The 22,521-nt window shown below is 40.8% G+C and overlaps 2 protein-coding genes across 2 annotated transcripts; one reads left to right on the plus strand and one right to left on the minus strand.

The window, feature by feature from the left end:
- Window positions 1-1,277: 1,277 nt before the first annotated feature.
- On the minus strand, window positions 1,278-4,190 carry phf5a (PHD finger protein 5A). Its single transcript, XM_079660856.1, has 4 exons — window positions 4,053-4,190; window positions 3,712-3,735; window positions 2,706-2,872; window positions 1,278-1,483 (listed from the first exon to the last, which is right to left on the minus strand). The coding sequence occupies exons 1-4, from the start codon at window positions 4,102-4,104 to the stop codon at window positions 1,394-1,396; spliced, it is 333 nt and encodes a 110-aa protein (XP_079516982.1). The 5' UTR covers window positions 4,105-4,190; the 3' UTR covers window positions 1,278-1,393.
- A 375-nt stretch (window positions 4,191-4,565) lies between these two features.
- Window positions 4,566-22,118, plus strand: aco2 (aconitase 2, mitochondrial). Its single transcript, XM_079660578.1, is given in 18 exon segments — window positions 4,566-4,666; window positions 5,920-6,062; window positions 6,638-6,896; window positions 7,766-7,858; window positions 7,961-8,119; window positions 8,518-8,668; window positions 9,382-9,486; window positions 9,710-9,801; window positions 10,359-10,464; window positions 11,000-11,157; window positions 11,244-11,317; window positions 13,751-13,862; window positions 15,313-15,468; window positions 15,470-15,592; window positions 17,510-17,701; window positions 19,183-19,315; window positions 20,450-20,571; window positions 20,662-22,118. Coding segments are annotated over 18 exon segments (2,346 nt in total). The 5' UTR covers window positions 4,566-4,630; the 3' UTR covers window positions 20,794-22,118.
- The last annotated feature ends 403 nt before the right edge of the window (window positions 22,119-22,521 follow it).

The raw sequence follows: 22,521 nt of genomic DNA on the forward strand, positions 1-22,521 counted from the left end.
AAGGCCTATTGGAAAAGGTGGGTCTTTAGCTGTCCATTAAAAATCTCTACTGAGGCAGAGGCTCTTAGTGTCTGGGGGAGTTTGTTCCAAAGCCTTGGGGCCACCGCCTGGTCCGGGGCACCCTTAGGAGGCCTTGCTCAGAGGACCTCAGGGCCCGGGTCGTGCTGTGAGGGTGGATCAGGTCGGTAATGTAGGCTGGGGCTTGATCATGGACAGCTCTATATGTGAAGACCTACACAAAACTGTCTCTCAAATAAATGCCACATTATATAATTAAATTTTCAACACACTCGTCCTGTCATTCTTCAATTATTTTTTAAATGTTAACCCTTTTATTTCCAGGAAAAATAATGCCACTTTTGTCTTATAGGAAAAACAAATACATTTATTTACAGCCATTTCTATCAGATGTGTTCAAGCAAGATTATGCATCCAGACTCCACTCTGGTTTAAGATGTAGAGAAGTATTTTTATAGTAATACAGTTTGTTATTGTTTTGCAGTCAAGAATTTCAGTAAAATTGTTAACTGTTAACATTTCACCTGTGACGTTTGTGTTCAGGATTCTTACTAATAAATTCACAAAATCAATAATCGATGGATGCACTTCAATACTTCAATTATACATGAAGAAAGATGATAACAATATTGAATACAAAACGAATTGCCATTGGATAAAGCCTGGGTGAGAAGTAAAACATCTTATATTAATGATGTGTTTTGTTTGTATGTTGATGGTAAACAAAGGATTGACATTTTAGTAACCAAATATTAAGTGACTGTATATTCAGGGTATATGCAGGAATCCTGAAGTCAAATGTAAAACCTTTTAAGACCTTTGTTAAGACCCTTTCCATACATGTTAAGACCTCATCGCCACTTCGAGTTCTAACCGGTTACCTTGACGACATGTTACCTCACATTGACTATATAAAGTATTGATTGTCCTTCCTCCTTATCTTCCAACCATTTGGACGCAGACTTTCATTTCCCCATAACGATGTTGTTTAACAACCGGCGTAAACGGACCTTCTCGTGCTATCAAGCAGAGAGCGTGCGATGTCCTGTTCAGATGACGTCAAACCCAACGGGATGCCATAAATAAACTCCACAGAATCACACTACACACCTACGCAATGATTACATTCAGGCAGACTGTAGAATACAACCTCTTTGGACCATTTATATACTTATTGAAAACTTTTTAAGACCCCACAGACACCCTGATATAGGTTGTGATGTGATAACATTAAAAACAGAGAGACTCAAAGACAGAAATATAAAACAGAGTTTTATTGACAAATCAAAAAAAAAAACGTTTCTTGAAGATGAAAAAAATTCTGCAAAAGCTGAAAAACTAAAACACGGACTGGACGGGCGGGGTCTTGGGTTCTTCACCTCTTCTTGAAGCCGTACTTCTTCCGTTCATAAAACAGATCTGTCTTCGAGCTGCCCAAGTTCACAATCTTAGGACAGCCGTCTCGCTGTGAAGGAAACAGAACAAGACAGTTTAGAACATCTTTCCAGCTGCTCCGTAAAAGTCCACCATTAACCATTGCAGGGTAACAAAGCTCTCACATGTGCTGTAACTCAACAATTTCCCAATTTGGAATCAATAAATAATCTATCTATATGAGATAAGATGGACTTTTATTATTATTATTGTCCGGCAGTGGCTCAGTCAGTAGGGGCTTGGACTGGGAGCCGTAGGGTCGCCGGTTCAAGTCCCCGAACAGACCTAAATATAGAGTGTGGAGTGCTACTTGGAGAGGTACCAGTTCACCTCCTGCCCTGCCGTGGTGCCCTTGAGCAAAGCACCGGACCTCCCCCTTCCCCCCCATTGCTCCCCGGGCGCTGTTCAATAGCTGCCCACTGCTCCTAGTACAAAACTCCTGGTGCTAGGATGGGTTAAAAGCAGAGAACACATGTCACTGTGTGTTTCTCAATCTCGAGTAAAGCTGCTCCAGAGCCACTATTTCAAGCATACTACGTCATCGAGTCCCGCCGAAGGACTGTTCCAATGTCCAGCATACTTGGAATTCTACCGAGCCCGGCGTACTTTGTTTGGAGAAATTTCGAGGCTGCACATGTGTAGACTCCGCGGTCTTAAAATCCCCATAATGCTTTGCGCACGGACCAATTTCCCCAAATCTGTGGCGGAAAATGTAAGGCGGGGCCTCTCATATGACGCACACCTGCACACTTGCTAGTCTGTTCCACTCTTCGTTTTCCGAATGCCAGGAAGGATTCTTGCCTCGCTTCTGACTCAGAAGACCTGTGCTACCAAGCAAGCGTACTCGACATTGAGAAACACCCTGTGTGTGCTGTGTGCTCTGCATGTGAGACCATCAAAGAGGGTTTCATCCCTCCCATTCTATTCTATTAATCCCCGTGGGGAAATCCAGTAGTTTAACAGCAACAGGGTAAAGATGAAAAACAGGACCGCACATATTGACACAGTTTAATAAAATGAGGGATAAAATCAAAGAAATGTAAATGATAAAACTATAAAATTACAAATTAATTAAAATGAACATATATACATATTTGGTCATGTGTACATATTATTTACATGTGTGTGTGAAAACAGTGTATTTTATGTCCAGTAATTGTGTCACATATCCATCTATCAAACATGGCTTGAATACAACCTTATTTAGAGAACAGATAAAGAACAAGTAAAGTGTTTTTAAAGGAGACACTCACATCTTTCTCCTGGATGGTGCACTCTTTGCAGTAGTAGGCGTCGGACACCCCGGGCCCTCCACAGATGACGCAGCGCCCCTGATAGGAGCCGTAGTTACACTCATCACAGATCCTCACCAGCGTGCACGGCCTCACGTAGGAATCACAGATCACACATTTACCGTCACCTGAGAGGAGGAGCAGAGACAGGAAGTGTTACATATAACGGCCCCTACACACGGCGGCGTGCGTTGAAGCTTGCCGGCGGGCGTGTCTGAAGCTCGACCAACAACCAATCACATGAATCTCCCGCCCACAAGCACGCGGTTTGATTGGCTAGAGCTTGTACTGGCATATGATTCGATTGGCTGACGCTTCCGCCAAAGCTTCAAAAGTAGAACATTGCTCAACTTTTGAAGTAAGGAATTTTTTTGTAACAACAACAAATAATAACTTTCAAGAATAATAGTATTTCAAGAATAACACATCCTTTGCCATTGTGGAAACAGCAACTAAATGAATGTTACATTAAATGCAGATGTATTTAATTACAATGATTACAGAAATACAATTATAGCTTTGTGATGAAAAAGGAAATAATTGTGGTTATTGACAACTTTCTCTTAATACATAAAAATAATGAGAAACTTTACGATAAAAATGAATCAGTGCATCAAAATAATCACTTAAAAATGAATATAAAGAACACAAATGCAATGTAAAAAAGGGTATGCGTAATAAGCTATGAATTGGTTTGACACAACAGTAATGATGACTTGTTGTTGTTAATGTTATTTAAAGGTTCATTGATAGATAATTTATTTAATATTCAAGTAATTAATTGCATAATACAGGAATCTAGAAGTCTGTTTTCAGCTTTATAGGTGAATTCTCTCAACAAATGTAGAACTTACGTTACTTTAACAGTTACACAAGTGAGGACAAATATGACAGCATACTTAAATATGTACCATACGCTTAGAAAAAAGATTTAATTATGAAATTAACTAAAGGAGGAAACACTTACATTTTTCACAAAGTCTCCCAATAGCTGTGGAATAAAAGCAGAGACAGTCAGGGTTAGACTTAGTTCACATCACTTTGTTGGATTAGAGTGAGTATTCTTTACACATAATTACAGTAAAATTCGTTATTAACTACACTGAAGTCATAACTGTAACAAAAACATTAATATTAGTGAGGTAGAAGTTTTAAAGCTAACATTATTGCTAACGTTCTTTCAATGAAATCCATGCTGTTACTGTTAGCATGGAAGCTAGCACGAGTTTAACAACAATATAAGCCACCAGGCTTCAACACAGATACAAACGTAAGACAGTGCATGAAATTAAAGAGGTTTTAACATACCGACACCGGCTTGTTTTCGGCAAAAAATCAAATCTGGATGATGTTTAGCCATTGTGGTCTAACGTAAGAAACGTAAGGATAGCGCTGCTGGTTCAACTTCCACCTTTGATCGGGGAACTGAGTGTGGGAACTTTTCATGACTGCCACCTAGCGGCTGCAATATAGATACATGACAAAGATTATTAATAATATCTTACTTATTATATATACTTTTTTCCTTTTTTAAATAATAGGATAATGATTGATGTCATTCAAATATTGATGTGCCTAAAATATTTATTTTCTAAATTAAAAATGTTAAAACATTAAAACGATCCACATCCTTACAGGTCTATACAACTTAATCCAACATTACAATTCTATATTGCATGAATCAAATGTTATTATTTGTATTATTTCAAATATTAAAATAATATTAAGTCATTGAGTCGATTCTACGTCTAAATTAAATGTTGTAAATAATGTAAATTAATTACTAAACTAGAATTTCTTTTTTCCCCCGTTAAGGACCTGCGAGACCGCCGGTTTACAAAGCTGTGACGTCACAACCGGCCGTCACATCTTTGTCAGTGAACAAAATGGCAACCTACTGTCTAACTGCCGCCCGGCTCCAGGTAAGAGAGGAAAATTAGCAAATTCAACCATAATCATAAGCCATTTAAGGATGTCACTTACTATCTAAAATGTATTGTATTAATTGTAGTGGTTACCTGGCCTTTTTAAAGCTGTTAGAGGGATTTGTAAGGGTAAATGAGAGAGTAACGGTCACCGGTTGGTTGCCCAGGTCACCGTGTCCTCAATGGAAAACAACCAAAACCAGCCTAATAAAAAAACAGCTAATGCCTCTGTTTGTATTAAATTACCATCTTCACTAACAGATCTTATAGGTTCACAGCTAGGTTAGATCGATAAATTGAGTTTAGGGTTTAAATAGCAAGGTTAACCGCAAGGTTAGAGCTCTCAGCAGGCACTCAGGGGAGCAACATGTGAAAAAAGACAACATGTATATTTTAATGTACAGATTTTTATATCAAACAAAGAGTTTCTCTTTTTTTATGTAGTTGCACATGCTCTATTGGAAAGGTTTTCTCATTCAGCATGATGTGTCAACAGGGTGTGTCATATGCAGAGCTGTGCATTTACAAAAAAATGTATTTAAATACAACATGTAAAGTGATTAAAACTAGCTGCCCTTTTGATGTATGATTTTCAAATGGGATTTGATGCTGATACTTTTGTACTTGAGTAACATTTTGAATGCAGGACTTTTACTTGTGACAGTATTCCTACTTCTACTTTTACCTAAGTACAAGATCTGAGTACTTCTTCATCCGTATGTCCAGCCAGCAGTTTACTGTTAAGATTTGACTTGTTTTATTACACCTAACACAATAATGACTAGGTGTTTAAATCTTCTTATATCTGAATCAATTGGAGGTCTAATTGAGGGATAGTCTACCTGAGTTTAATTTCTAAATTGAGCTGGATAATGTAGGAGAAAGATACCAGAAAAGCAGATCACTCTCTACTGAAATCGACATAATAAGCAATGTGCTTATAGGCTTGGGAAATGACATGTTGTCTAGGTAATGACATTGTACTGAATTACTGTTTTTAGCTGGCCTTGTATGGTGTTGTGGAAAACCAGAGCCATAGAAAAAACTCCAGTAATACATAAGTTAAACTAAATCTGAGCATCCCAACTCGTAAAAATACCACATAACCTAAATATAAAGTACTTTAACCAGCCTATTTCTTTTTGTGAATGAACCCATAATTAGATTTCCAATGTATGTTTTGACTCTTGAATTACCTTGAATGATTGATTTGCTCATCCTTGTGTTTTTCTTGTTGTTCCTGTCTTCAGCTGGTGCTGGGTAATGGTGCGCGGCGCCTGCATATATCTGCAGCGTACAGAGCCAACGCCAAAGTGTCTATGAGTCGCTTTGAGCCCACTTCCTTCATCAACTACGAGCGGCTCCAATCCAACATTGACATTGTGCGATCGAGGTCAGTCTGCTCCTAATCTGATATTTATTTGCTCTGGTTCAACTCGCAGTCTCTTCCAAACACTCCTTTCTCTGTGTGATTGTTTGATGTCTGGTGTTTGTCTGTCCTTGAACACCATAGTTTTTCACCAAAGTTGTAGCGTTATAAGCTCTTGATAGTCAGCCTGACGGTGACCCCCAGATTCTCACTACTTTATTCTTTAGCTGCTATCTAATTTGTAGAAGAAAAAAAGTAACTAATAATAAAAAAGAAAACTTAGATTTAAAAACAAGTGAATAATAAAAAAAAAAACTCACTTTTTTCTTTTCTTTTTTAAACTTAGTTTATTGGTTTTTTTCAACAGCATACATTTATTCTATCAGAGCATGTATAAAAAGTAGGTAAACAAATCTTCACTTTATAGAGAAATAGGTAGAGTAACAATGTAAATACTGCTTAACACCAGGGCAAACAAAATCCCACAGACAGAAGACAAACAAAAACAGACAAACAACAAATAAATAAATAAATAGAAAACCAGTCAGCTAAAACAAAAATGTCAATAAACTAAATGTGATTTAATATCTCTTCTCCAGACTCAACCGGCCCCTCACCCTGTCAGAGAAGATCGTGTACGGCCATCTCGATGACCCCAAGAATCAGGAGATCGACCGCGGGCGCACGTACCTGCGTCTGCGGCCCGACCGCGTGGCCATGCAGGACGCCACGGCCCAGATGGCCATGCTGCAGTTCATCAGCAGCGGCCTGCCCAGGGTGGCCGTGCCCTCCACCATCCACTGCGACCACCTGATCGAGGCCCAGACCGGAGGGGAGAAGGATCTGGCCAGGGCAAAGGTGAGGGACCTCTTAAGTATATGTATTTTAAACCAGTATTTGTACTCCTATGATGTGACTTCACAGCTCATTTCTGCTCATTTGTTTGAAATAAAGAAGATTCAGTTAGTCATTAGAATGAGACTTTCTCAAAATAATATCTTAGCATCTCGTAATAAGGACTTAGCATCTCAAAATAATGAGACTTACAAATTATAATAATATTACAGATTAGCTATGAACTTTCTCCAAAATAGATACTCTGATACAAGAAAAAAAAAAGTTCCAATTTCTGATTGGCTGGGCGAATTGCAAACCACGCCCCGTAAAACTTGGAAACGTTTTGTGAAGCCGCCATTGTATTTGCTGGCATTAGCATTATTAGCATTAGCATTACCCCCGCGCACCAACGGAGAGAGAATAACTTATGGCAACACAAAAGAAAACATGGGAGCAGTGGAGATGAAGAGGTGTCGGCGTTCTGGCGATTTACTTCAGTAGAAGCTGCTGGGAGTCCCAGCAGCTTCTACTGAAGCCAGTCCCCAACTCCGGGGACTTCCGGCCGGGGACTTCGGGAGGCAGTATACGCCGTGAAGTGGTTTGCAGCCTGCCAGTAAACCCAAAGCAGAAGAAGAAGTGACGTCAGCAGCTTCATTTGCGTAATCTTCCCTCAGGAACTTATTCCGGTGTGAACGCGATCTGCTCTTTAGTTCCATAGGGGAACTAGGTGCTGGGAACTAAGTGCTGGGAACTAAATACAGCAAAGTACTTGGTGTGAAAGCGGCTATTAATAGACTGAATTACATTTTGTATCTGTTTTTTTCTTCTATTACTGAAGTGAATGGGCTTCCATATATTAACCAGAGTTATCACCATGGTTGTCGTGTTAGGAAATCAACGAGGAGGTCTACAACTTCCTGTCCAGCGCTGGAGCAAAGTACGGAGTCGGCTTCTGGAAACCAGGCTCTGGAATTATCCATCAGGTATTAAGTTTCCTTAAGTTTGTTAAACATTTCCAGAATGACAAACATTGAGGCCACGGTAATTCAATTAGCACGCTAACTTTAAGATTTGATATAAAACAGATCATCCTGGAGAACTACGCCTACCCAGGAGTGATGCTCATCGGCACAGATTCCCACACACCAAACGGCGGTGGACTCGGCTCCATCTGCATCGGAGTCGGAGGAGCAGACGCTGTCGACGTCATGGCAGGAATCGCCTGGGAGCTCAAGTGCCCGAAGGTTAGCAGAAAGCAATGTCAGTTGTCTTATACAAGGTTTACATGCACACTCATGTTCAGAAAATGACAAGACGCATGGACTCTTGCCGGTTCACTGGCAGGCTCTGGGAATTTTACATAATTCAACTACAGATCGATGCCCAAAGAAAAGCACACATTATGATTGGAAGGAAAGGAAAGAGACAGGATGTGGTTGAAGTAATGAATGAGGAAGAAAAAGTCCAGCACCTATGGTAAACCTTCAACAAATCCTATATTAGTGGACAATTCATTCCTTAACGATGTATAATCAGAAAGGACTATTGTCTCTTACATAATGGGGGCAAAAAGAGCAATAATTTGTGCATGTGTCTGCGTCTTATTGGACCTCCTAACCAACTCCCCGTCTCTGCCTCTCAGGTGATTGGTGTGAAGTTGACGGGTTCCCTCTCAGGCTGGACGTCTCCTAAAGACGTCATCCTGAAGGTGGCCGGCATCCTGACCGTGAAGGGAGGAACAGGAGCCATCGTTGAATACCACGGGCCAGGAGTCGACTCCATCTCCTGCACTGGTGAGGTTTTTTTTTTTTTTTTTTAACTGTTTATTTTCATTTTTAGAAATCAAGAAATATCCGGACATAGGACTTTTCCATTCAAATGACAAATAATAATATGGTAAAACAGAATATGAAATAAAATAAAGTAAAACAGTTGCAAGTTAAAATAAGGAAATAAATAAGATAATTATAAAAAATAAATTAATAATATTTAAAGGTGGGGTAGGTAATTCACTTCAGAAACACTTTTTGTTATATTCCATGGAATGCTCTTAACATCCCGATAGCAATGAATATCTGAAGTGCTTTGACAATAAATCCATAAAAATCTGTGGAAGCCGTGGTACTGTAAAAAGCACGACCAATCATCTGAGCCGGCCCGGCTAAAGTAACTGGATGGCCTACCTGCCTGTCAGCCTTCCATCTGTGCACAAATTTACCTCGTGCCCTCATTGGTCATGTGCGCGTTCGTGTGTGTTGGAGGAGGGGCTCTGTAAGGAAGTGGCAGATTTTTTTCCGGCTGTGTATTTTCAAATTCTAGCGCACTCGAGCTGGTTTCTCCAAAATTACCTACCCCACCTTTTAATAAATAAATAAAAGCATTTTACCCAAGGAGTGACATCTTTAGCAGAGCAGGGTCGGTTACACACTTTATTACAATTGTATAACTTAGTTTCTTTAGCCATGTCTTTCTATGTTTAATATTCATCTGTTTTGATTGTGTTCAGGAATGGCCACCATCTGCAACATGGGAGCAGAGATCGGAGCCACGACCTCAGTGTTCCCCTACAACCACCGCATGAAGACGTACCTGGAGAAGACCGGACGGGGGGGTGTGTTTAGGGCTTTCAGTCATACAATATGTGTATTTATTTTATTTCCCCACAGTTTTGTTTATTGAAATGTTCAGGGCACACATAGATCAGTTTAGTTTCTTAAGTTGCAATGCTAATTTTTCAGAAATAGAATAAAACTTAAGTTATGAATGAAAATGAATTCCAAAGAGTATTATATTATATGGTAATACTGATTCTAAACAAAATTGTTTCTTCGCAGATATCGCTGCTGTGGCCGATCAATACGCCGACCTGTTGGTTCCTGATGAAGGCTGCGAGTACGACGAGCTCATCGAGCTCAATCTGGACGAGGTCTGTCCTTGTTTCTTTTCCTTTTTTATGATCTCTCAGCTTTCATTGGATACTTCAAAGTGTAGAGCAGGAACATGAAATACATGAAGGGAGAGACATCAAAGAAAGGGCTCTGACCAGGAATCATTTAACACAAGATGTGAGGGGAAACCAGACTTTACCACAGAACATTTGATCTACCTTGTAGTTTTTTTATATTTTGCTAAAATAAACTAGATTGTTTTATAATATTTAATGTGTAAAATAACAAGAAACTAGTAAAAAAAAAAGTGAGTTTTGTTCACTACTTTCACTTCGTTCTGTAAAATAATGACCTCATCAGTTGTTAGATCCAGTTCTTGGTGGAAACATGATTCTTCTGTGTGTCTGTAACCAGCGCTGGAAGGCTTCTCTACGTCTCTAAAATACACGTTGCACCCTCACCCTTACAATTAAACATAACGGCCACAATCTGCTGCAGAATGTTTGAGGGAGAGGTTCTCTTCATAACTTCCAATTACAGAGTGAGGTTTATCTGAGAATGAGTATCTTGAATGTTGTGTTGCTCCGTTCTGCAGCTGAAGCCCCACATCAACGGGCCCTTCACCCCCGACCTGGCTCACCCTGTGTCTGAAATCGGAGCAGCGGCTGAGAAGCACGGCTGGCCAATGGAGGTTAAAGTTGGTAAGGACCTTAAGCTTTAGTCATATCGCTCTACATTTGAAAATAGGTGTTAGAAAAATCTCACTGGTCATCAGCTTGAGCTTCAATCTCAGGATCCATGTATCTGTGATCCTCTCCAGAATGGAAGTAGTCATCACATACAGAGCATCAACTAGTTCCTGAACAGTGTCCTTCACATGCTGATATCCAAGAGAGGGAGTTCCACAGTAACAAGATGGAGGAATAGAAAGCAGTATTCAATGTTTACTTCAGATTAGCTCCACGTCAGAAATGATCATGCTTGTCATATGTCTCTCTCCATAGAGGCTGGATCATCATGTTAATCACATAGCTATCATATGCCTCAAACAGTCCTGATGCTCTTCTAGGTAATCACACATCCTGTCATGTTCACAGCTACAGTTGGTTACCTTTGTTACCATGTTGCTCTCATATTGGAAGAGGACAGTCAGTATTCTCCCAACAATAGGCATGCAAATGATTGGTTGTTTTTTAGCAAGACGTTCTCTGAGATTCCATCTTTCCCCTTTTTAAGGTCTGATTGGCAGCTGTACCAACTCCAGCTACGAAGACATGGGCCGCGCCGCCTCTGTGGCCAAGCAGGCCTTGGATAAAGGTCTGAAGTGCAAAGCTATTTTCACCGTCACCCCCGGCTCCGAGCAGATCCGTGCCACCATCGAAAGAGACGGATATGTGAGTGTTGGAGCACAAAGAAAGCAGGGAGAAGATGTAGGTCTCGGTAAATAAAAAGACTAAAATGTGTGTTTCTCTTCCTGTAGTCAAAGATCCTGGGAGATGTTGGAGGTGTTGTCCTCGCCAACGCATGCGGACCCTGCATTGGACAGTGGGACAGGTAGGTGCCATGACTTTTAGTGTGTGAAAAGTATGATTTGACCAGTGTTTTATAAAGGTCACCTATAATGCAAAATCTTATGGATTATGGGTAATGCTGCAATGATCTGTTTGGTGTTTCAGCCAATCAGAGACATGTTCTGTATATATCTGTGACCTGTGATATATTGATGGAAAACAGTATAATAGGAGATGGGGATGTCCCGATCACCTTTTTTTGCTCCCGATCCGATTCCGATCATTTGATTTTGACAATTTGCCGATACCGATTTTTCCCGATCCGATCTTTATGCAATGCATTAAGAGAAAAAAAAGAAAAAAAGCATTCAAGTTGTCCTCTTTTAACCCGGTGACTCTCCAGGATATCACTGCTTTGCTTCTAAAAATGAAACCCTCCTCAGCTCCTACTGACATCATTCCTACTAATCTGCTTTTAACAGTCTTCAATTTGATCGGCCCCGCTGTTGTATATTTGATGAATCTTTCACTTTCAACTGGTGTGGTTCCAACCTTTTTTAAACATGCAGTTGTTGAACCTGCACTTAAAAAGCCAAATCTGGACCCATCACACCCTAAAAACTATAGGCCAATTTCTAAGCTTCCTTTTCTGTCCAAAATCTTAGAAAAAATAGTGTCAGAGGAACTTACAGTGTTCCTTAAGGGAAAAAACGTCCTGGATAAATTTCAGTCCGGTTTCCGCAGTAATCACTCCACGGAAACTGCCCTTATTCGAGTTTCCAGTGACATCATGATGGCAGCCGACTCTGGTGAATACACTGTTTTGGTTTTATTGGACCTTTCGTCTGCTTTCGACACTATTGATCATGGCATTATGAGAAACAGACTCAAAGATTTAGGGTTAGCTGGTTTGGTTTTAAAATGGTTTGATTCTTATCTTACTGAAAGAACTTTTAATGTGTTTTCCAACGAGTTCTTCTCCGAAACAGCTGACCTGACATGTGGTGTACCACAGGGCTCGGTTTTAGGGCCGATTCTGTTTTTATTGTATATTCTTCCCCTGGGACAGCTAATTAGCCAGTTCCAAAATGTCTCCTACCATCTTTATGCGGATGATATCCAGCTGTACTGCACCTTCAAAAACTCTGAGCTACACAAACTGTCCTCCTTAACTAGCTGCTTGACGAGCATCAAACAGTGGTTAAGTGAAAACTTTCTCCAACTTAACTCGGACAAGACAGAGACTCTGATCATTGCTCCAGAAAACCGGATCCCTCTTATTAGCCACCACATGGGTAGCCTTGACTCGTCCACCCAGTCAAGTCTTCGGAATTTAGGTGTTGTTTTTGATTCAACCATGTCATTTAAACAACACACTAAAACACTGATCAGGAGCTGCTTTTTCCAGTTGAGGAACATCTCAAAGCTGAGAACCTGAGTATCAAAGGTGGAACTAGAGATGATCATTCATGCTTTTATTTCATCCCGCCTAGACTACTGCAATAGTCTCTTTACTTGCCTGAGCCAGAAGGATCTTCATCGTCTCCAGGTTGTTCAAAACTCTGCTGCAAGGCTTTTAACCCACACTAGTAAAAGAGCGCACATCACACCAGTTTTAGCAGAACTACACTGGCTCCCAGTCAGTGTCAGGATACATTTTAAAATACTAGTCCTCACTTTTAGAGCTCTAAATAATCAAGCCCCTGCCTATATTTCTGAGCTGCTGAAACTTTATAATCCTGCACGTTCTCTTAGATCCTCTGACCAATGCCTGCTGGTCATTCCGCACACGCACTTTAAAACCAGAGGGGATCGAGCCTTTCAAGCAGTGGCCCCCAGACTGTGGAACGCGCTGCCACTTTCCTTGCGCACTTTAAACTCTGTGGAGCCTTTTAAAAAGCAGCTGAAAACCTTGTTGTTTAGACAGACTTTTAGTAAAGGTGAAGGTTCTTTTTGACAGTTTGTTTTATTTTTTGATGTTGTGTTTTGATGTGTATATGTAGCTGTGTGTTCCTTGTTTTACACCATGTATTCTCCTTTTTATCGTGATCTCACTGTGAAGCACTTTGTGAATCCTTTCTGTGAAAAGTGCTATATAAATAAACTTTACTTACTTACTTACTTACTTACAATTAGACACTGCGCCCACTCTGTTGCCAGATTTGAGAGAAATAAGCAACCAGGTCTCTGAGAACAAGCCCCAAAGAAGCAACACATACATGATGTTGTGTAATTTCTAAACCAAAACTAAGGCCTCAGGATGACTTTAAGACTTGAACATGGTCATTTTTGTTTTGTAACATTGAATAAAAAAATAAAAAAAAGTATTAAAAATAAAAAATCCCGATCACCGATTTTTTTCTCCCGATTCCGATCTTTTGAAAATCACGTGATCGGCTCCGATCCCCGATCACGTGATCGGATCGGGACATCTCTAATAGGAGACCTTTAAGTTAAAATGTTGTTTTGCTTTCAGGCAGGATGTGAAAAAGGGAGATAAGAACACGATCGTCACGTCCTTCAACAGAAACTTCACCGCCAGGAACGATGCTAACCCCGCAACTCACTGCTTTGTTACTTCCCCCGAGGTAAACTCACACCAAGGAACAATTCCAATCCACCCTCCTAAACTCTGTCTGTAGTCACACTCTCTGCCGAATGAAGCTTCTGATCAGTTTAATTACAGTGGTGGATAAACCTCCCTCTCTTTGGAAGCAAAGGGAACTGTTGCTCCCACAGTTTCTTAGCAGCTTCTCCCTAAAAAAAATTAATATTAAAACAGAAATTCTTTAGTGGCTCTACTCGTTTGAACTAGTATGTGAGCTGCTTGTTTCTTGCCAATGTTCCTGTAAAAACTCAAAATTACAATGTCATTTGTTGTAAGTGACTTTATCATAATATCAAATGGTGTTGTCTTTAATGTCCCAGTTTGGTAGTAAATGTTTGCATCAGTGTTCATTTCCTCAACGAAAACTGACGAAAAATGTTCGTCAACGACCTTTTTTACACGACTAAGACGAGACGATGACGAGCTAAAAATAGATTCTTGATAATAAAAACTATGACGAAATGTATATTTAGTTTTCGTTGACGAGACGAGACGGGACTAAGGTGTTAATGGTGGACTATCGGACTTTCAAAATGCAGCATATTTTCCGTCTTGTCTGTCAAAATTCTAACTTGCAATATCGTTATTTCCGCTCTCTTCACTCCAGAAGAGCGATCTCCCTGTGTCTCTGTGTGCGGGGGGCGGGGCCTCTCTGTCTCTCTGTGTGCAGGTGGCGGGGCTTCTCTGTGTGCGGGGGGCGGGGCCTCTGTGTGCGGGGGACGGGGCCTAACAGACACGCTGCAGTGGCCTGCACACAGATTTTTAAGAGTAGTAGTACCGTTAAAAGTAAAGTGTTAAGAGAGTGAAATGTTGCTTTACGAATTTCAACACTTGATACTGTCACCTTGATTCCAATTTCAGATACATCTAATTAACTCTTAAAGAGAGAAAACATTTTGACGAAAATTTGATTAAAATGTAATGATTTTTCATCGACTAAAACTATGAAGGATAAAAAGGACTAAAATAATAACCATTTTCGTCTAAAGACTGACTAAATCAAAAATAGCTGCCAAAATTAACACTGGTTTTTATGGAAAAGCGTGTTGAACAATGTCGGTGGGAGGCTGTTGGACGTTTCCATAACTCACCTTCACGTTGATTAGTTTGGAACAGCGCTTAATATCATTGACTATTCAAATAGATGTGTATACATTACGTAGATTAGTTAAAGTGGGTGTGGAGAGGATGAAGGGGCCATATTGGAATATTGCTTGAATCTACATCACTAGATATTCAACACTTTGCTAGTTGTGTACAATCAAGCTGGAGAAGACCGGACCTGGAGGTGTGTTTAGGGCTTTGATTCATTTGTTTTTTAATATTTTTAACATCATTACTATTACTGATATTTGAAAAAACTAAATACATTTTATTAAAAGTAATATTATGAGTCTTAATGTCTTGTATCTCCAATTCTCCCTCCTCAGATTGTCACTGCCATGGCGATCGCCGGCACATTGAACTTTGACCCGGAGACGGATTACCTCACGGCCGCTAACGGAGAAAAGTTCATGCTGGACCCCCCCTACGGAGACGAGCTTCCTGCCAAGGACTTCGACCCGGGCCAGGACACCTACCAGCACCCCCCCCCCCGACGGAGGCAGCCTGAAGGTGGACGTCAGCCCCAAGAGCAACCGGCTGCAGCTGCTCACACCCTTCGACAAGTGGAGCGGAGGAGACCTCGAGGACATGAGGATCCTCATCAAGGTCAGAGCCTTTTTAAATTAATACACCTCCTGTTGTAGTTAATGTATTAAAGGGGACCTATTATGCAAAATCCACTTCTTCATGTCTCTTCTACATCAACATGTGTCCCCTCTTCTTCATGTCTCTTCTACATCAACATGTGTCCCCTCTTCTTCATGTCTCTTCTACATCAACATGTGTCCCCTCTTCTTCATGTCTCTTCTACATCAACATGTGTCCCCTCTTCTTCATGTCTCTTCTACAACATGTGTCCCCTCTTCTTCATGTCTCTTCTACATCAACATGTGTCCCCTCTTCTTCATGTCTCTTCTACATCAACATGTGTCCCCTCTTCTTCATGTCTCCTCTACATCAACATGTGTCCCCTCTTCTTCATGTCTCTTCTACATCAACATGTGTCCCCTCTTCTTCATGTCTCTTCTACATCAACATGTGTCCCCTCTTCCTCATGTCTCTTCTACATCAACATGTGTCCCCTCTTCTTCATGTCTCTTCTACATCAACATGTGTCCCCTCCTCTTCATGTCTCTTCTACATCAACATGTGTCCCCTCTTCTTCATGTCTCTTCTACATCAACATGTGTCCCCTCTTCTTCATGTCTCCTCTACATCAACATGTGTCCCCTCTTCTTCATGTCTCTTCTACATCAACATGTGTCCCCTCTTCTCCATGTCTCTTCTACATCAACATGTGTCCCCTCTTCCTCATGTCTCTTCTACATCAACATGTGTCCCCTCTTCTTCATGTCTCTTCTACATCAACATGTGTCCCCTCTTCCTCATGTCTCTTCTACATCAACATGTGTCCCCTCTTCTTCATGTCTCTTCTACATCAACATGTGTCCCCTCTTCTTCATGTCTCTTCTAAATCAACATGTGTCCCCTCTTCTTCATGTCTCTTCTAAATCAACATGTGTCCCCTCTTCTTCATGTCTCTTCTACATCAACATGTGTCCCCTCTTCTTCATGTCTCTTCTAAATCAACATGTGTCCCCTCTTCTTCATGTCTCTTCTACATCAACATGTGTCCCCTCTGTGGAAAGAGACTCTGAAAGTTTCAGGAACAAAGATTCTCTCTCTTTTTGATCCATTTCTATAAAAACCTGTCTGAAAATGAGCTGATCAGATTTTGGCCACTTTATGATGTCATAACGATGTTTTGTCTTGTATAACCATTAGCCAATCAGCAACCAAGGTAACCCCCCCCCCCCCCCCCCCCCCCCTTATCACCTGAATCTCCTCCTAGAGCACCATTGAGTTCTTTGTAACCAAATGTCTCTCAGAGGGGCGTGGGGAGGGGCTCCTTATTTTCAAAAACTGGCTTTAGCGTCTCACTTGTCTCGCAGAAGTATCTAAAGAGAAATATATGATATGGAAAGAAGTGAAGCAACAAAGCAAAGTTAGACGTGTTGGGGTCTGAATAGATCTGCCTCCACTATCCCCCACATTGTTTGAACTGATTTTAAAAATAAAAGCCACCTTTCTCTGAACATTATTTCAATTTCTTAATCATTTAATAAATCAGTTTCAGTCTGCCAAAATGAAATAAGTAAAAAAACATAATTTAGTTCAAAGTAAATGAAGTTACTCATAAGTTTGATAAACTACTGTGTCCGAACTGTCAGAATAATACATTTCAATCATGTCAATATTCAGTAAACATTTTGTTCTAAAACACAAGACCAATATCGCTTCTAAATAATAAGGGACATTCTGAAAATGTCTTATATTAATGAGCGGTGTTCCCTCTAAATTCACATTAGTGTACTTGAATGATCACAATGGTCTGATCGTTCACATCAAAGGGTTAAATCAAACCACGTTATTTTAATAGAAAATGTTGTACTATAATGATTGCAGCATTTTTACTCTATTTATATCACTGGGATATGTTAATAATTTCTTTCTTCTCTGCAGGTGAAGGGGAAATGCACGACAGATCACATCAGCGCTGCCGGCCCGTGGCTGAAGTTTCGCGGTCACCTTGACAACATCTCCAACAACATGCTGATCGGAGCCGTCAACAGCGAGAACGAAGCCATCAACACGCTGAAGAACTACCTGACGGGGGAATACGATGGAGTCCCTGACGTGGCCCGCCACTACAAGGTGAGGGAGACAGAGGGAGACTTAGTTATTCTCCTAAAGCTGATCTTTAACGAGACACTCCTGATCTCCTCAGTTAGTCTGACCTTTAGCATTGTAATAATTAAAAAGTGGGATTCACAAACTTTAAGTCATTCTCCAACTTCTGCATTTTATTTATGCTCTGAAATGAACCGTCTCGTTTCTTTGACTTTTTAGTTTTGGTCCTCTTTTACTCGTTATGGAATAACGATGTCGTTTTTTACTGTTTGAAACTCAAAAGTCTCCAACCTAGAATTGAGGGCTCATTCTCAGACATAAATATAGTAGGGCTGTCAGTCGATTAAAATATTTAATCGTGATTAATCGCATGATGTCCATAGTTATTCGAGATTAATTACAAATTAATCGCACATTTTGTGTTCTAAATGAACCTCAGAGGGATATTTTTCAAGTTTTTAATACTCTTACCAACATATGAGTGAACAAATATGCTTTATGCAAATGTTTGTTTATTAGCATTGGAACAATGACAAATATTCTCCTGAATATTCTCAATACAACAACCTGGAACCTCTCTCTCTCTCTCTCTCTCTCTCTCTCTCTCTCTCTCTCTCTCTCTCTCCTTCTCCTGAGCCAGTTGCTCAAACAGACAGGCCTGTTTACAGTGGCCGCTCCTCTGTCTTCATACCAGTCAAAGCATGAGACTGAAGTTCCCACTGTGGGTCAAAATAATGCGCTGTGATGTGCAGTCGACACGTTGGATGCGATCCGAATGATCTAACGCAGCCCCTCGTCCTCCACAATGTTAAGCTGTAGCCGCCCATTTAGCTATCGCTGTTGTGTCCAGGCGTCTCCCCGGTAAACTTTAAAGCGCAAGTGAGCGGCAGGAGCGGGACCGTCAGCATCAGCTGTGTGCTTGGCTTGCCGTTTGAAACACCTTTTTTTGTATCCATATCTCTCGCTATAATCTCCCACCATCCAACAACAACAACAACAACGTCAAGCCTTTGGGCTCTGAAACTACGGGGCGGGCCGAGGACAAATACACATGCGTTAATCGCACGTTAAAATAATTATTGGCGTTAAAAAAAATGGTGTTATTAACTTGACAGCCCCAAAATATAAATATATTATTGTGTACAACTCCTGTTTTACCCTCAATAAATTAACCGCTTCTCTAAAAACTGGTGATGGCGTTTAGAGCGGAAGTGATTATTTAATCAATCATGTAGTTGATAAACAAAAAAGAATTGGCAAACATGTAGAAAAATCCCGTCGAAGCAAATATGTCACCATCATCACCATCGTTATTGGAAAATGTTTGGGTTCTTAACCAAAAGCTCACAATACTTTCTACACAGTAGCTGCTGGGAATATAGTTAAAGGAAAATGAAGCGCCATGTGCAATCCATCGAATGTTTCATTACATCAAAAACCTAACAACACATTTCTACAGCAGGAGCATAAATCTGATTAACACTGTTTGTCTTTTCCTCCTGTAGGCTAACGGTGTGCCCTGGGTTGTGGTCGGAGACGATAACTACGGCGAGGGCAGCAGCAGAGAGCACGCTGCGCTGGAGCCCCGACACCTGGGAGGAAGAGCCATCATCGTCAAGAGCTTCGCCAGAATTCACGGTACGGCACGATAATGGGGGAAAATATTGAACCGTTTATTTACTATGAAATCACAGCATGTTGTAATTTCAGATGTATAACACTGTAGTAGGGGTCGACCGATTATCGGCCGGGCCGATTATCGATGCCGATATTCCGCATTTTACAGATTATCGGTATCGGCCTTTTTTTTATCAAATTGCCGATACAACTTTGGCTCTGATGCGGCCGTTTCTCTGGCTGCAGTCACCACTGTTCACGAGCAATGTCCCGCCCACAGCCCATCTGATAGGCTATCAGTTTCCCAGTTACAAAGGAGATGTGTGACTTTTCAACATTTTAAGATATTGAAAAGTTCATTAAACATAAAAAGGCATTTCAAAGAAGTTGTGTTATTCTACCTTTTGACACCAAGATTTTCAGATTTTACAGCAAATTAATATCGGTTCCAAATATCGGTTATCGGTCTCCTTGATTACTCGGTATTGGTATCAGCCTTGAAAAAGCCATATCGGTCGATCCCTACACTGTAGTAAACCAGATTATTCAGCCTTGCAAAGAAACATACGCAAATGATCCCGCTGCTTTAATTTAAAGTGGACCTATCATGCTATATTTGAAACATATATCGTAGAGCCATACCTATATAAAACATGTCTGTGAAGTTTTTTTGTCAAAATACCAAACAGATCATGCATTTTAGCCATGCCTCATTTCGCTCCATTTACTCTATTCCAGCCCTGTTTTTGCAAGGGCTGATTCTGCTTTTGTGGCAGACTACAGCGCCACCTACAGGCCTGGCATATGTACTACAGTGTCTCCAGCGCTTTCGAGCGGTCTCTCATTCCCCTGATAGGTGGAGAGTTGCCCTATAGGCAGAGCACCCCTTTTCTGACGTCAGAAAAATTAAAATAATAATCCGCTCCGTTGCAGCCCCGTTTTTAGAGATTTGGGTATGGAGGAAAATAGAGAGGGTTGTGTTTTCTGACACTTGGTGAGTTCCCTGACACGCCGGGGACACATATTCATGGATAAAAGACGTACAAAAGTGCATTTTGCATGATAGGCCCCCTTTAAGTTTCAAGTTTGATGTGAATAAACGCATTACGCCTCACCATTTATCCTCTCAATAACATGTCTCCCTCCTATCTCCAGAAACTAACTTGAAGAAGCAGGGTGTTCTGCCTCTGACCTTCAGCGACCCATCGGACTACGACAAGATCTGCCCCGATGACAAGATCTCCATCCAAGGACTGAAAACCTTCGCTCCAGGAAAGGTAAACAGACACAACAGAGAGTGGTTTGTTACTTTTCTACAGCTGTGCATGAAAAGTTTCTTTACATCAACTTCTCCTTGTTCTCCCCAGCCTGTCACGGCGGTGTTGAAGCACAGCGACGGCAGCGAGGAGTCCATCGTTCTGCTGCACAGCTTCAACGAGACGCAGATCGAATGGTTCCAGGCAGGATCCGCCCTGAACAGGATGAAGGAGCTGATGTGAGGAGCGCAGAGCAAACATGTGGAGGAGGATTTTCAGGGGAGAAGGGGGAGGAACAGGGAAGGATGAAGAATTGAGTTAATGATTGCTCCGTCAGCTGTCAAACGGGGAAAACCAACTCAAAATCAGTCTGTTGGACACACACACACACACACACACACACACACACACACACACACACACACTTTGACACACACGCTGATAAAGTTACTAGAGCTAAGCCAGATGATCACACACTTGTTGGAGGATGTTGTTGCACACGCTGCATGAAAATATGTTATTTAGACTTCGCTGGGCATTTAGGTGTTTATAATGGATGCACAAATGAACTGATGGACGCACATGTTCCTTAATATCCTTTCTGTCTGCCCCATAAGTGCCACAATAATACAATACAATGTCAACAAGGTACGGCAGCAAGCACAACAACTAGCAGACCCAGCTGACTTGTAGAGATTGGTGAAAGGCATTCTGGGAAACGTAGGCATGGAGAGAAAGTTTTTTTTTTTAGCGAATTATGTCTTTTTATCACAGTACACATTGTCAAAAGGTTACAGAGAACAATTGCAGACTTTACTTCATATACAGAAAGACTTGTACGCTTTAATACTGTGTGTAAGAACAAAGTGAAACTTCTTCCCTGACTCCATCACTCCCACCATCTTTAAACTGCCCTCCCGATCAATCCTAAACCTCTCAACAAGGTCAACAGCATCGTAAGGTTTCCCCACACCTTGTTAGTGTGTTTGTTTGTTTATTTATTTATATATTTGATCCTGCAAATGGTTCACATGCTGCATGCTTTTTCCATAAAACTCGTTTTAAATAACACACGGGTTAAGCATGGATTTGTGTGGTCTTCAGTGCCCTTTTCTGCAGGGTAACGTGTCACTGTTTGTGTTCCTTTTTACCTCAAAAAACAAAACTGAATTGAAAAACAAAACATCGGTACAATCAGTTTTGTAATGGTGCTTAGAGAAATTCAAAACTGATGTCAGACTGTAAATTATCCCTTGCTTTAAATAAGTACAAAGATAATAACTGCAGATTACTGTGACAGCTGTTTCTGGTGTTTTTAAGTGGATGTTATGAACCAAACCAGATGAGAAACGAGATGTGTTTTAATTCTCCTTTACGGTCCCATCATACTGAAAACGTCCTGAGGTTAATCAGCTGATGGCTAAAACCACTCTCTCGAGGACTGTATGTGAAGTGTCTGATTTCTTGTACATTAATGTGTTGTTATTTTTCTCCCAGATTATCTTTTCTGTATTACAGAAATGCCAACGGGTTGTAAAATAAAAAAATACACAGATCTCATTTATTTACATCGGCTCAGGTGAGTTATTTGTGTTGGATTTTTATTGTGTCAAGAAGTTTTCAGATGCATATTTCTACACATTCAAACCACTTGTTCATTATCATGGTGTCCATTTCTGAATGATGTCATCCCGCTGTAATAGGACATGTGTCGTCTCCTCTTATTCATTCGGTAGAAATAGATGCTCTTTCAAGGTGTATATCAGTGTGTAGTGTCTCTACTTTAAAGAGTCCTCTCCTGCTGAGCCCAGTCTGCTCTGATTGGTTAGCTGGCCGGCTCTGTTGTGATTGGTCAACCGCTTAGAGATGTCACGCCCCTTAGTCTATCACATACAATGTGTTGGAGCGCTAGCCAATAGAAGCACATGTGTTACATAGTGATGTCAATATGTTCAGGAAGTAAACAAAGGA

The sequence above is a fragment of the Notothenia rossii genome, assembly GCF_949606895.1.
Source record: "Notothenia rossii genome assembly, chromosome: 11".
NCBI lineage: Eukaryota > Metazoa > Chordata > Actinopteri > Perciformes > Nototheniidae > Notothenia > Notothenia rossii.